The sequence below is a fragment of the Bufo bufo genome, chromosome 1, assembly GCF_905171765.1.
Source record: "Bufo bufo chromosome 1, aBufBuf1.1, whole genome shotgun sequence".
NCBI classification, from domain to species: domain Eukaryota; kingdom Metazoa; phylum Chordata; class Amphibia; order Anura; family Bufonidae; genus Bufo; species Bufo bufo.
The window spans coordinates 242,716,341-242,732,879 of NC_053389.1; the positions used below are offsets into that span (position 1 = coordinate 242,716,341).

The following is a 16,539-nucleotide window of genomic DNA, read 5'->3' on the forward strand; positions in this document are numbered from 1 at the left end:
CGGGAATTAAAGAGAGAAAACCAGATATATGGAACAATACCTGAGTGAAGATCATAGGCATCAACATTTTCTGACTCATAGGGGTCTTCATCCTGTAGAACCAATAAAATGAACAGGATGAGCAGACAAGGGGCCATTAAAAGGAACTGTAAACCTAAAAATAAATACAATAAAGGACATAGAAGAAAATCTTTGCCATGCTGTTTGTTGGTCAGTAGGGTTTTCTGCAAACCCTGAAACAAGAGGTCAAGAGAAGGTTGACTTTTCTCTTGATTCCTTGCATTGATAGATAGCAGAAGGCATGTGAAATAGCATCCCTGGTCTTCTACTGCAGGTACTTCAGTGGGGGAGGGCTCCTGCTACGGTGAGTTGTCTTACAATCAGACAGGTCTGATCTGACGTTTATTAGAAAGAGACCATAAAATGGCTGATATATAAAGAATTATTTAAGAACATAAACAAAACTTTTTACACTGCCCATAACACCCTCTTATACTTACCCCATCATGTCCATTTATACATTAGATCACAGTGATGTTGTATCTATGACTCGTCTCCACGTGACTGCATTGACCAACCAGTGTTGCCTTGACATGTCTTTAGTAGACAACTGCCCCATACATATTCAATAATACGGTACCCATACTGTACCTCAGTGTGCCGAGTTTACACAATGCACACTCCATAATATGCTGTACTGTGCTGTGCGGTCATGTGCATGAGCCCTTAGGCCTCTTGCACACGAACGTGTGCTGGCCGTGCCCGTGCTGCGAACCGCAAATTGCGGTCTGCAATGTACGGGCACCGACCGCGGGCCAGCCACATGCGGATCGCGACCCCATTCACAAAAAGATAGGACAAGGTCTATCTTTTTGCGGAACGGAAGCACGGAACGGAACCCCACTAAAGCACTCTGTAGTGCTTCCGTGGAGTTCCGATCCGTGCTTCCGCACTGCATGCCTGGATTTGCAGACCCATTCAAGTGAATGGGTCTGCATCCGTGATGCGGAATGCACGCGGCCGGTGTCCTGTGTATTGCACAGAATCAGTAGGTGGATTAGCCCCATTCATTAGGCGTTATTTGCTTGTGGGTGAACGCATTGCACCCGCACTGAATCCGGACCCATTCACTCCAATGGGGCTGTGCACATGAGCGGTGATTTTCACGCATCACTTGTGCGTTACGTAAAAATCACAGCAAGCTCTATATTGTACGCAACGCAGGCCCCATAGAAGTGAATGGGGCTGCATGAAAATCGCAAGCATCCGCAAGCAAGTGCGGATGCGGTGCGATTTTCACGCACGGTTGCTAGGTGACGATCAGGATGGGGACCCGATCTTTATTATTTTCCCTTATAACATGGTTATAAGGGAAAATAATAGCATTCTTAATACAGAGTGCTAAGTAAACTAGGGATGGAGGGGTTAATAAAAAAAAAATAATTAAACTCACCTCATCCACTTGTTCGTGCAGCCCCGCTAATCTTCTTTCCTCATCTTTGAGGACCCGAGAGGAAAAGGACCTTTGGTGACGTCACTGCGCTCATCAGATGTTCCATCACCATGGTGATGGACCATGTAATGAGCGCAGTGATGTCACTAAAGGTCCTTTTCCCCCCCTCTAGCAGCTGTCAGCATGGCTCCAGATCCCTGTGACAACCTACCAGGACCTTATAGAGTCACTTCCAGCCCATCAAGCTGCTGTGCACATGGCGGTTACTCTGGGTATTAGCTGCTGGTTATAATAATGTTACTCAACTGTGTATGTGTCTCTGGTACTGCAGTACAGCTTTATTAAAGGGGTATTTCAGGGATACATATACTGATGACCTATCCTCAGGATAGGTCATCAATATCTGATTAGTGGAGGTGTGACTCCTAGAACCCTGCCAAGCAGCTATTTCAAGAAGGCATGTTGCTTTGGTGAGCGCTGCGTCCTCCTCCTAGGCCTGTGACGCCACGTTCATCGGTCACATGGCGTAGATGGTCTTGAGCTGCAATTCCAAGCACTGCCACTATACAATGGACAGCGCTGTGTTTGGTTTTCTGTGTGGAGGCTACAGCACCTAACTAAAACACCAGGGTGCTGGGTGTCGAATCATCAGCGATCATATATCAATGACCTATCCTGAGGATAGGTCCTCAATATAGGAGTTCAGGAAAACCCCTTTGAAGCGGTTGCCTAATTTGTGAAAATATTTTCCAGTAGCTCCTAATTTATTTTTTGTGTCACATACATCTGTATGTCAGATCATATCTTACTCCCACCCCTAGGTCCACTTCTCTGCCCTATAATAACATCTACAAATCTCAGCAGGAGTCTGCAGGGCGCAAGATGGCAGCAGCGATGTGATTCACCCACTGCTTTCCCTACTGTCCCTGTACAGAATCTCTTCTGTGCATGCGCTGAACAGTAAATGAACATATTCAGTGCAAGAGCAGAAGAGAATCCAACCAGGGGCTGCACAGAAAGTGGCGTCGTCACCTCCGCCATCTTGCACCCTATAGGCGAGACAGCTGAGGACTGTAGGTGCTTGTATAGCCCAAAGAATGGGACCAGGGGGCCTTTGGCTGCAGAGAGGGGATACGTTATAATGGAACATACAGAAGTATGTGGCACAAAAATGCCCATTTTTGATTGCGGACAAGAATAGGACATGCGCTATTTTTTTTTTGCAGGGCCGAGGAACGGAACTCATCTTTTGCCGACCCATTGAAATGAATGGGTCTGCACCCATTCCACAAAATTGCGGAAAGAATGCGTACTCATTCATACGGCTGTCTGAATGAGCCCTTAAGCACTTTTCTGGGAGTCAAAAAAGGTTGGCACTTTTCAAGCCCTATGTCAAGAACAGGGCCCTATTACATGCCACCTGGCATGGAGAGGAGGCTGCATATGTGCGGATCTCTCCATCCATTTCGGAAGTCCTATACCAGTGAATGGAGAGATCCATGCATGGGCGGCCTCCTCTCCAGGAGCTGGTCCTAAACATGGGACCCACCTTTCAGACATTTATGGCATATCCTGTGAATATGCCATAAATCGTCTAATGTCAATAACCTTTAGGTCTATAAATTTATATATATTTTTTTTTTATCATGTATACATTTTTTAAGTCTATTTTGTTTTGAGCCAGTTGCTGTAATTTGCAGCTAATTTATGAAATGGTGCAAGTCTTTTAGCATACCTTTAGGCCTCATGCACACGGCCGATGTTTGTGTCCGCATCCGAGCCGCCGTTTTTGCAGCTCAGGTGCGGACCCATTCACTTCAATGGGACCGCAAAAGATGCGGACAGCACTCCGTGTGCTGTCCGCATCCGTTGCTCCGTTCCGAGGCCCCGCAAAAAAAATATAGCATGTCCTATTCTTGTCCATTTTGCGGACAAGAATAGGCATGTCTACAAGGGGCCGCCCGTTCCGTTCCGCAAAAAAATGACTGGTCGTGTGCATGAGGCCTTAGGGTCCATTCACACGTCTGTAAGTGTTTTGCGGATCCGCAAAACACGGACACTGGCAATGTGCATTGCGCAATTTGCGGACCGCACATCGCTGGAAGTATAACAGATTGTGGACAAGAATAGGACATGTTCTATTTTTTTGCGGAAACGGAAGTACGGATGCGGAAGTGCGGATCCGCAAATGCGGATGCGGACAGCACATTCCGGCCCCCATGAAAATGAATGGGTCTGCACTCGTTCCGCAAGATTGCGGAACCGATGCGGACCCATTTTGCGGACGTGTGAATGAACCCTTATACACAGAACTTTTGTCTAGAGATGTTACTCTGGTTTTTGTATACCACCCCCTGCTGGAGTAACACTTCACCTTTTTTGCAACTTTTTAAACTGTTGCAATTGATAAATTTAGCGCGCACCTAATGAACTAAACCTATTTTTCTAAAATTAAAGATAAGGCATGCTCCAAATTTTTGGAGCAAAATGCATGATAAATCCCCCCCATGGCTGTGTGAAGGGGAGCCTAGGATCAGAAGCTCTGTATTAGATAAATAAGCTCCAAAGCTCCCTCTGGTGGTCACATTAGACTAGCAGAATTTTGTCATTTCTCTATGTCTATGCAGGGGATTTGGAGTTCTATGTCTGAAGATATATCATGGACAGAATTCAATATATTCTATGCCGTACAACATGAGTAGACAAGCCGGCAGGACGCCGCCACTTTCACACTCCGCACTGTGGTTTTTGAAAGAGGTTACCCACAGTTCAGCGATTCTTCATTCACAGCTTGTAAGCCTATCCTGCAGCTGCCGCTATTGTGCCACTCAGGAATTACACGGGAACATGTGACTGACATCGCGGCGTGCGGATGCGGCATCTCTCTGAGACACAAGGATGGGAGGAATGGTAAATTATCTTCAGAGAGGTGAGAGATTTCCAACAGACCCAAAATAAATCTGGAATCACCATCTCAGCATCCAAAAGTAGAAGGAACATTGGATCAGCTTTGGGTCATGACCCTAGCGGTAAATCCCCCCTGAGAATCCGGAACACTTTATACTGTATATCCCAACTGAATTCAGTACATTTCTTTTTACATTAGGATTTGTGTTCTTTTATGACCGGCACCTACCGATTCTGAATCACTGCTGCTCGTTTCATCCGACGCAAAGTCCTGGATTTCTGTGGCACGAGACATTGTCCAGACGTTCTCCAGCTCTAGAAAAAGAAGAAATGTTAGAAGATCATTTTGCTGCACCGCAACTACATAGAATATCAAGAAACAAAAAAAAAGAAACAAAAAAAGTGGTGAAAACCTCACGTAAAATAAATAACTGTGATGTGTGAACGGGGCTTTACTTTCTAAATTGATGCTGCAGTCAGAATTTTCCTGATTCCCTGGTAGCTCTCCATCTTCAAGATGTCCATTGCTGGTCAATATTCCTGATGTAGTTTTCTTCTCACTCCTGGTCTAGGCTACTTTCACACTGGCGTTTTGGTTTTCCGTTTGTCAGATCCGTTCAGGGCTCTCACAAGCGGTCCAAAATGGATCAGGTTAAGTCAATGGGGACAGATCCGTTTTTTATGACACAATCTGGCACAATAGAAAACGGATCCGTCCTCCATTGACTTTCAATGGTGTTCAAGACGGATCCGTCTTGGCTATGTCACAGATAATACAAACGGATCCGTTCTGAACGGATGCATGCGGTTGTATTATCTGAACGGATCCGTCTGTGCAGATCCATGACGGATCCGCACCAAACACGAGTGTGAAAGTAGCCTTACTTGCTTGTAGTTCTTGCTGTAAATTGACTTTCTGCTCAGGGGCACTGGGTTTGGGCTTATAAACCTCAGCCAACATGAACAGGCAGTGCTGCAGTATAAAGCGTAGCTGTGTCTTGCAGAAGAATCACCACATTTTCCAAGTGGCACAAGAAAACAGCATCAGACACGACCTGTCTTCAACCTGTTGTTGTGTGCATTTTCGGCTGCGACTCGTGCGATTTTAGATTTGCAACACCCGTTAAACAATAAAAGTATAAAATGCAGACGTGACAGTCGCACGCAGTTTGCATTGACCTCTATGCCGGTGACAACTGCAAATCCAGACAACCCGACCACATTCACTACAATTATTACTTGCCACGTCCTAACACGACATTGCGATCCATATGATGAAAATGAAGTCAGTTCACCTACATAGAAACTGCCTCGATATTTTTTTAAATGACCCTAAGGGTACATTCACACGACCGTATTATTTTATTCGCATCCGATCCGCATTTTGCAGAATAGATGCGGATCCATTTATTTCTATGGGTGAATAAAATGTGCGGACAACGTTCAGTATGTTGTCCGCATCAGTGTTTCCGTATTTCTAGTCCGCAAAAATATGAAGCTTGTCCTACTATTGTCCGCACAGATCGGTCCGCAGCCCCATTCAAGTCAATGGATCCGCAAATTGCGGATGACATACGGAATGGTTTCCGTATGTCATTCGTTTTTTTGCGGATGTTTCCGTATTTTTGAAGGCCTTAATAATTCTTTTTATTTTTTTCTTCAATTTTTTTTTCCTTCAATTTTTTTTGCGGACCGTAAAAAAACGGAAGACATACGGAACACAAACGGAAGTCATTTGTCTGCAAAATGCGGACACACGGTTCCGTTATTTGCGGACCGCAAAACGGAAAGGATTACACACAGTCGTGTGAATGTACCCTAAAGTGAGCACCCTATAGAAGGAGGGTCTGATATCAGTGACATCTATGGGCGTAAGATTCTCTGCCATGGAAAGTTGTGATCATGATTGGCATGACTGACTACAGGCAGCCTAAAATGGCTGCATAGTGGAGAGCGAGGGGGCTTTTATCAGGTGAGGATCATAACAGGGGAGAAAGCGTTAGGCTACGTCTACACGACGACAGATAGGGCACAACTACACTGCGACATTTGTCGCGCGACATTTTGTTGCATCAATGTCGCGCGACAATTTTTATAATGGCAGTCTATGGTGTCGCATTGCAACATGCAACAGGCTGCGACTGCGACGCAACAGTCGCAGAAAAATCCATCTCGAATGGATTTTCTGCGACTGTTGCGTCGCAGTCGCAGCATGTCACATGTTGCAGTGCGACACCATAGACTGCCATCATAAAAATTGTCGCGCGACATTAGTGCAACAAAATGTCGCGCGACAAATGTCGTCGTGTAGACGTAGCCTTAAGGGCAGATACAACTTCTCTTTTTTTCTTTATCAACTTCCAAAACTGCATAAAAACCCTTTATGTGTGTCGGCACCCTGCGAGGCTTGAGATCCGTTAAATCACTTAGCTCCGTCACAGTCCACACCCTGATATCTAGTAAACCTGCGGAGGGGATTACCGGAATCTCATTTGTTTCCTGCTTGCAGGTACTTAGTGGTAACCAGGCAATTATACTAATTACTGGATGTACATGTTCTGCACACAAACAGTTCCAGGCCTATGACACATTTGGGTTTGCCCTGCACCCTCCTGGCTCTCACTCTCTGTTCAGACAGAAAGTAAAGCCAAACATACAGGGGGAGATTTCTCAAAACTGGCGTAAAGGAAAATTGGCTCAGTTGAACCTAGCAACCAATCAGATTCCACCTTTTTGATTTTTCAGAGCTGCTTTGGAAAATGAAAGGTAGAATCTGATTGGTCGCTGGGTGCACATTGTTGATGTGGACACCAAATCATAACTTCAGGGCAGTAGATCACGCTGTCTAAACAGGGATCTGCTGCCCAGAAACACTGAATCAGTACAGCATGTAAATGCAGCTCTTACCTCATCTAATTCAGGCAATTATCAGGAACATATACTTATATAAACCTACAAAACCTCTCCGTCTAACGCCGACAGCACTACACTCCACCTGGGGAATTATCAGGAACAAACAGATCTCTCCCACTAATTGCCTGCTCGGTCAGCCCATGTAAAAGGGACTTAAAAGGGTTTTCCTCTGGACAGGTCATCAGTATCTGACCGGTGGGGATCCAACGCCCAGGACCCCCACTGATCAGCTGTTTTGAAAAGACACCAGCGCTCGGCCTTCTCACAGCTCACCAAGCACAGCGCCGTACATTGTATAGTGGCTGTGCTTGGTATCACAGCTTAGCCCCATTCCTAGGCCACGTGACTGAATAATGTGTGGTCACTAGGCCTAGGAAAAGTAGAGAGAAAGCCGTGGTGCTACTGCTTATCACACAGCTGATCGGCGGAGATCCCGGGCGTCAGATCCCCACCGATCAGAATATTGATGACCTGTCCAGATGATAGGTCATCAGTAAAAAAGAAATCGTAAGTGCCTGATCCCTGGAGGGTACGATCACTGGAACCCCCCTGTAGGTATGGAGCAGTGGTGCACATGCGTGACCACCGCTCGATTCTCTTCTATGGGACTGCTAGAGATATTGGTGAGTACTGTACTCTGCAGTCCCAAGAAGTGAATGGAGAAGTAGTCACAGATGCACACCACTGCTCCATACATCCAGAGACTTTTGTGATGCCAGGGGGTCCCAGCAGTCAGACCTCAGCCATCAGACAGTTCTCCTACATCCATCCTGTGGGTATGGGATGTGTTATTAGTGTGAAAACATCTTTAAAAGGGTTTTCCAAGCTGCTGATATTATTGACCTATCCTAGGTCATTAATATCTGATCGGTGAGGGTCTCCGCTCCCCCCATCTGTTCCTTGCAGCCTCCGGCGCTGGAACTAGCACTTTGAATGAAATAGGAGGCACAGCTCCAATCAAAGTGTAGTGGCTGTGCTGGGCCATGCAGAAGTGAATGGGAGCTGAGCCCCAGTAACCCGGTACGGAGTAGAACGGAGCTGTGCTTCCTGCTCCATTCAGTGCTAATTCCAGTGCCAGAGGCTGCAGAAAACCGCTGATCAGTGGAGGAGCGGGGTGTCGGACCCTCACCGATCGGATATTAAAGACCCATCCTGACAGGGCCGGCGCTTCCATTAAGGCAAGGGGGGCAATTGCCCCTGGGCCCCCAAGTCCTAGGGGCCCCCGCCGGCCCGCAACTACACTGTGTGCAGAATTATTAGGCAAATGAGTATTTTGACCACATCATCCTCTTTATGCATGTTGTCTTACTCCAAGCTGTATAGGCTCGAAAGCCTACTACCAATTAAGCATATTTGGTGATATGCATCTCTGTAATGAGAAGGGGTGTGGTCTAATGACATCAACACCCTATATTAGGTGTCCATAATTATTAGGCAACTTCCTTTGCTTTGGCAAAATGGGTCAAAAGAAGGACTTGACAGGCTCAGAAAAGTCAAAAATAGTGAGATATCTTGCAGAGGGATGCAGCACTCTTAAAATTGCAAAGCTTCTGAAGCGTGATCATCGAACAATCAAGCGTTTCATTCAAAATAGTCAACAGGGTCGCAAGAAGCGTGTGGAAAAACCAAGGCGCAAAATAACTGCCCATGAACTGAGAAAAGTCAAGCGTGCAGCTGCCAAGATGCCACTTGCCACCAGTTTGGCCATATTTCAGAGCTGCAACATCACTGGAGTGCCCAAAAGCACAAGGTGTGCAATACTCAGAGACATGGCCAAGGTAAGAAAGGCTGAAAGACGACCACAACTGAACAAGACACACAAGCTGAAACGTCAAGACTGGGCCAAGAAATATCTCAAGACTGATTTTTCTAAGGTTTTATGGACTGATGAAATGAGAGTGAGTCTTGATAGGCCAGATGGATGGGCCCGTGGCTGGATTGGTAAAGGGCAGAGAGCTCTAGTCCGACTCAGACGCCAGCAAGGTGGAGGTGGAGTACTGGTTTGGGCTGGTATCATCAAAGATGAGCTTGTGGGGCCTTTTCGGGTTGAGGATGGAGTCAAGCTCAACTCCCAGTCCTACTGCCAGTATCTGGAAGACACCTTCTTCAAGCAGTGGTACAGGAAGAAGTCTGCATCCTTCAAGAAAAACATGATTTTCATGCAGGACAATGCTCCATCACACGCGTCCAAGTACTCCACAGCGTGGCTGGCAAGAAAGGGTATAAAAGAAGAAAATCTAATGACATGGCCTCCTTGTTCACCTGATCTGAACCCCATTGAGAACCTGTGGTCCATTATCAAATGTGATATTTACAAGGAGGGAAAACAGTACACCTCTCTGAACAGTGTCTGGGAGGCTGTGGTTGCTGCTGCACGCAATGTTGATGGTGAACAGATCAAAACACTGACAGAATCCATGGATGGCAGGCTTTTGAGTGTCCTTGCAAAGAAAGGTGGCTATATTGGTCACTGATTTGTTTTTGTTTTGTTTTTTTATGTCAGAAATGTATATTTGTGAATGTTGAGATGTTATATTGGTTTCACTGGTAAAAATAAATAATTGAAATGGGTATATATTTGTTTTTTGTTAAGTTGCCTAATAATTATGCACAGTAATAGTCACCTGCACACACAGATATCCCCCTAAAATAGCTAAAACTAAAAACAAACGAAAAACTACTTCCAAAAATATTCAGCTTTGATATTAATGAGTTTTTTGGGTTCATTGAGAACATGGTTGTTGTTCAATAATAAAATTAATCCTCAAAAATACAACTTGCCTAATAATTCTGCACTCCCTGTAAATATATTTTCGTGGGCCCGTCCCCCGTGGCGGCAAGTGGGGGCAGCGGCGGCAGGGCACAGGGAGATGAGCGCTTCCACACAAAGAAGGGGTATTTTATATGGGGGGCTCTGTACAGTAGCATTTTATACTGTGACACATTATGGTGGGTACTATGGGGAAGGGGGTAGAGGAGTACTATGGGGTCATCTACGGGGGCACTAGGAAGGGGTATTTTATACTTGCAAATTATGGGGGACACTGAGGGCATCTACTGGGGCACTATATATGGGGAATTTTATACTGGTACATTATGGGGGCATTAGGAGGGAGGGGGGAGAGGAGCACTATGGGGGCGTTTACTAGGGGCACTATATAGGGGTATTTTATACTGGCACATTATGGGGGCACTATGGGGACATTAGCTCAACTGGGGGCATTAAAAGGGGGTATTCTTTGCATTGTCACATTATAAGGAGAATTATTTCTACTGGGGGGGGGGCATTATGGTGGGCTTTATTACTCCCCATGGTATGAGCCCCCTAGTAGCAGCACCAGCCTCTCCCTGCTCTGCTATCCCTCTGCCCCTTCTCCAAATCCTTATTAAGAAATCTTTCTCATTAGGATAAAACACAACATCAGCTCCACCGAGCCCCCCAGCCAAAGTGGTGAAGTGGTGTCCGAGATCCCCAAGGGCCGAGCCAAGTAACTAAGTTTTTATGTGAAATATGTTTGTTATACACATATAGCATACTACACTGTGCCCCACAATATACAGTATACCTCTACACTGTGCCCCACAATATACAGTATACCTCTACACTGTGCCCCACAATATACAGTATACCTCTACACTGTGCCCCACAATATACAGTATACCGCTACACTGTGCCCCACAATATACAGTATACCGCTACACTGTGCCCCACAATATACAGTATACCGCTACACTGTGCCCCACAATATACAGTATACCTCTACACTGTGCCACACAATATACAGTATACCTCTACACTGTGCCACACTATATACAGTATACCTCTACACTGTGCCACACAATATACAGTATACCTCTACACTGTGCCACACAATATACAGTATACCGCTACACTGTGCCACACAATATACAGTATACCTCTACACTGTGCCACACAATATACAGTATACCTCTACACTGTGCCACACAATATACAGTATACCTCTACACTGTGCCACACAATATACAGTATACCTCTACACTGTGCCACACAATATACAGTATACCTCTACACTGTGCCACACAATATACAGTATACCACTACACTGTGCCGCACAATATACAGTATACCTCTACACTGTGCCACACAATATACAGTATACCTCTACACTGTGCCACACAATATACAGTATACCTCTACACTGTGCCACACAATATACAGTATACCTCTACACTGTGCGCACAATATACAGTATACCTCTACACTGTGCCCCACAATATACCAGTATACCTCTACACTGTGCCCCACAATATACAGTATACCGCTACACTGTGCCCCACAATATACAGTATACCGCTACACTGTGCCCCACAATATACAGTAATACCGCTACACTGTGCCCCACAATATACAGTATACCTCTACACTGTGCCACACAATATACAGTATACCTCTACACTGTGCCACACTATATACAGTATACCTCTACACTGTGCCACACAATATACAGTATACCTCTACACTGTGCCACACAATATACAGTATACCGCTACACTGTGCCACACAATATACAGTATACCTCTACACTGTGCCACACAATATACAGTATACCTCTACACTGTGCCCCACAATATACAGTATACCTCTACACTGTGCCCCACAATATACAGTATACCGCTACACTGTGCCCCACAATATACAGTATACCGCTACACTGTGCCCCACAATATACAGTATACCGCTACACTGTGCCCCACAATATACAGTATACCTCTACACTGTGCCACACAATATACAGTATACCTCTACACTGTGCCACACTATATACAGTATACCTCTACACTGTGCCACACAATATACAGTATACCTCTACACTGTGCCACACAATATACAGTATACCGCTACACTGTGCCACACAATATACAGTATACCTCTACACTGTGCCACACAATATACAGTATACCTCTACACTGTGCCACACAATATACAGTATACCTCTACACTGTGCCACACAATATAGTTTCTTCTGTATGAACGTCCACAAATTAAATCTCCAGAGTCAATACGGGACGTTAAAGTCAGGGGGGGGGGGACTTATTGTTTTTCGCCCCAGGGCCCCATTTCACCTAGAACCGGCCCTGCATCCTGAGGATTGGTCATAAGTAGCGTTGAGAGAACAGAGTTCCGACTGCTCTATCCGAACCGGATTCGTTTCCAAACTTTGTTTATAATATGTGCTCCGTACCGCAGTAAAATGTATGGGCTCTGAGGCTGAGGCCTTCTTCTAGCCACAAGGAACGCGAGACTTGCTTAGTCTCGTGCCTGTGACGTTACATTTCGGTTCTGCAAATTCATTACGGTTTGGATTTTGAAAGAGTAATTTATGCGCAGAACCGAAATGTAACGTCACAGGCACGAGACTAAGCAAGTCAGTCAAGCATTACTTGTGGCTAGAAGAAGCCCTCAGCGGAGCCCATACGTTTTACTGCGGTACGGAGCGCATATTATAAATGAAGTTTGGAAATGAATCAGATTTAGATAGAGCAGTCTGAACCTGATTCGCTCAACTCTAGTCATAAGTATCAAGAGCCTGGAGACCCCCTTTAAGAGGAAACAAAGGAACGCACAGGTTAAAAAACAACTGGTCTGACTTTGGCTTCCTACAACATAACAGTCTGTCCTTCTAGACCAGGGGTGGACTACCTGGGGCCCGCGATGAATACCCCTTTACATTTTATTCTGGCCATTGGGAGTGCTACAATCTGATAATATGGTTCTTGGACCACTGGCCACCTCACTGCCGCCCCCCATTACAGAGGGGTGCACATGTTTATATATTGGTATACAGAGTGGGAGAGGTCGGAAAGTAACATGGAGGGTGCCATTCACTGCGATTAGCCTCCTAATACTGACATACCCTTCTCTTTCTTCAGCACAATCCTTCTATTTGCCCACAAGTTTACACTTTAACCACAGTCATGCCCTCTCATCCATAGCCCGCCGCTCTGGAATGTCATTTCTGCAAGCGCTTTTGGACTGGTCAAGCAAGACTACACAGATCACTGACTGCCGTGTGTATGTTTCTCATCAGTCATCCTTTTTATTAACCATTTCAGGCTTGTTGAGCTGATATAGGGGTGTCCTGTGCAAGAGCCCCCCCCCCCCCCCTTCTCTGATTTCGGTGGGCATCCTGTTACTGTTCAGATGTTAGGCCAGGAATTGCATTTTACAATTAAAGTCCATTAATCCGGCGACTGGTACTTTGGAAATCAGCTGGTTGAAACACGTCCTCCTCACAGCATATCAAGCACAGCGCCGTACACTGTATAGTGGCTGTGATTGGTATTGCAGCCTAGGCCCATTCACTTGAATGGGATAGAGCTCCAAATAGGCCATGTGACGGATGAATGTGAAGTCACTGTCCTGGAGGCCACAGTGGAATCATCAGATGACAGACAGCAATGGTGCCCAGCATGCTTCACTATTTTGTTCTCTTTTAAGGAGGATCTTCAGCAGACTCCCCTAACACAGAAGTGAGCGCACCCCTATGCAGAATCCTGGGGCCCTGTCTCTGCCAGATGGTCATCAGAGCTGTTACTTTGGTGTTAAAGGGGTTGTCTTACTTCAGAAAATGGCATTTATTATGTAGATAAAGTTAATACAAGTTACTTACTAATGCATTGTGATTGTCCATATTGCTTCCTTTGCTGGCTGGATTCATTCTTCCATCGCCTTATACACTGCTCGTTTCCAGGGGTTAAGACCACCGCTGCAGCTCCCATGTTCCCGGCCGCTGCTTTTTCCTATAGTGTCCAAGCATGACCACCGCTGCTGGATTGCAGGGTGGTCTGTAACCATGGATACGAGCAGTGTATAATGTGATGGAAAAATGAATCCAGCCAGCGAAGGAGACAATATGGACAATATGGTCTTGATAAGATAACCCCTCTAAGCTATTGATACACTGATGGATTAGATCAGCCATCCATGGGGGTCCCTGGTGAGAAAAAAAAAGGGCCAGGCTGCTGAGTGTAGCGCAGAAGCACAAAACGGCCCCCGACCTACTGTAGTGATAGGGTTAGGTTGTCATGACGGACACAGTACCTGGTCAGCGCCGGCAGACCCTTCATCCTAGGCATTGGTGGGGGCCCATCAGTCAGACATATATGTGGCATGAATGATTATTATAATTGTATATGACAAAGCATTATGTTCCTAGTGAGACTAGATTATCTATCTCATATCTATCTATCTATCATATCTATCTCTCCATCCATCTAATATCTATCTATAGCAGTGATGGCGAATCTATGGCACGGAAAAAGTCTATGGTGTACCAATATACTCTGGACTTTACCAGCCATTCATCAGCGCTGGGCGCACTATGTACGGCACGGACAGCACATTGAATGTAGGCAGGTTATTATAGTTAAATGATAAAGTACATGGAAAATATACCATACTGGACTGGAGTATTCCGGTTACATTGCCGTTTTGGCACTTTGCGATAAATAAGTGGGTTTTGGGCTGCAGTTTGGGCACCCGGTCTCTAACAGGTTCGCCATCACTGATCTATAGTATCTCTCTATCTATCTATCTATTTCCAGTGGCGAGTCTAGGAACAAGATATAGGGGGGCACATAAGATATCACAGTCAAAAATGGGGGGCACTAATAATTTTCACCACTTAATCATACTACGGAAAAAACGAAATAAGTATATATAAATAAGATTACAAGATTGCAGGAATACCTTTTTATTGTACTGACCTAATGCGTAAAAGACAAGCTTTCAAGAGTTTTCCTTTCTTCCTTGGTATTGCTTCAGTCCTGAGAAAGAGAGAAACACTCTCGAAAACTTTTCTTTATAGTTTAAAGCAGTTTTCAGCAAACACCAGGGCTGTGTAAATAATCCCAGATGTTAAACATGTCACTAAAGAAGACCAATGAACAGACGCTCACAGGCTTATTCACAAAAGGGTGAAGAGTTTGGAGAAGGGAATAATCTAGGACAACATAACTGAATAGGAAAGTGAGCTGAATTGGAGATTTTATTTCAAATGTTGTCTTATATTGTTCACTTCTCCTGACTTCTCCAAACTCTTCACCCTTTTGTGAAATAACCCTGGGGGTGTTGTTGGTGTGTGCAACTAATGCTACTTATTCTGCTTGTAACGCAGAGTAGGGCGGTCAGGGGTATGTGTAACGCAGAGTGCAGTGGTCAGGGGTGCGTGTAACTCAGGATGCGCTGGTCAGGGCTGCGTGTAACGCAGGGGGCGGCGGTCAGGGCTGCGCGTAACGCAGGGGGCGGCGTCAGGGCTGCGCGTAACGCAGGGGCGCTGGGTCAGGGCTGCGCGTAACGCAGGGGGCGCTGGTCAGGGCTGGAAAAACTGACAGATCCCCGCTGTACTGAAATAACCCTTGCCCCCCTGTAGCGATGCCTATTCATGTCTATCTAATAGTATAACATATAGTATATAAATATTGTAAAAATATCTCTATACATTATACAGTATAATAATATATATTATATGTATGTATTTACAAATAAAATACCATAGAAATAATAGATAGAGTAATACATTTCTAAACAGCACATGGTAACTTTGCCTCTTTAGTTTCTCCCCGCCCCCCGGGGGTCCCCCATTGATTCTCCCTCACCTTCTTTCCCTCGGGATGTCCTGTGCATCCTCTCGGTCCCACAGGTACTAGTGAACGCTGCTCATCCTCCTGGTCCTGCTCTTGCTCCACCTCCATGGCCACGAGCCAGCTCCGGGGAGTCTGTGTTTACTTGTCTCCATAACTACCGACCACCTGGTCTGCTGCGTTCCAAGCCTCGTTCTTAAGCGGTGGTGCGATTGGTGGGAAGTGTATAACCACGCCCCCTCCTCGCTGAGGTTGTGGATTAGAGGTGCGAGGTTGATAATACAGTTTTAAGAACCCAATAGCCGCTAAACAGAGCTGGAATCTGGTATTTTATAATGTATGTTTTTATGATTACCTATGTATGTTCAATAAAGGATTTATTGTTTTGTACTCATTTGTGGAGTCAGTAGTTCTTATTGGTGAGGGGCTTTGTACAATCATGCGCTGTTCCTCGCCCTCCCCGCTGCAGGCTCCTCCACCTGGGTCTTGACCAGACGTGTGCACTTCTTTTCATGTTTAGAAGAACAGGAAGAGAAGGGGAGACATCTGATCAGGGCCCCAACGGAAGAGCCCGCTTAAAAATGAATAAAAAATAATCAAATGGTCGCATGTATTCCAAAATGGCATCATGAAAAACTATA

At 45.5% G+C, this 16,539-nt stretch overlaps 1 protein-coding gene across 2 annotated transcripts in view; it reads right to left on the reverse strand.

Annotated features, from left to right (window-relative positions):
• Window positions 1-15,993, reverse strand: part of LOC121005333 (cytosolic carboxypeptidase 2-like) — a 141,855-nt gene extending 125,862 nt beyond the window's left edge. Inside the window, exons 1-3 of one of the 2 annotated variants that reach the window (XM_040438005.1) lie at window positions 15,914-15,993; window positions 4,590-4,675; window positions 41-92 (exon numbers count right to left, since the gene is read on the reverse strand). In XM_040438005.1, the coding sequence (XP_040293939.1) occupies window positions 41-92; window positions 4,590-4,675; window positions 15,914-15,941 (166 nt within the window). In that variant the 5' untranslated portion in view covers window positions 15,942-15,993. Of the gene's footprint in view, window positions 1-40; window positions 93-4,589; window positions 4,676-15,022; window positions 15,058-15,913 lie in introns of those variants that run through there. The other variant, XM_040438011.1, reaches the window with a different exon arrangement.
• Window positions 15,994-16,539: the final 546 nt, after the last annotated feature.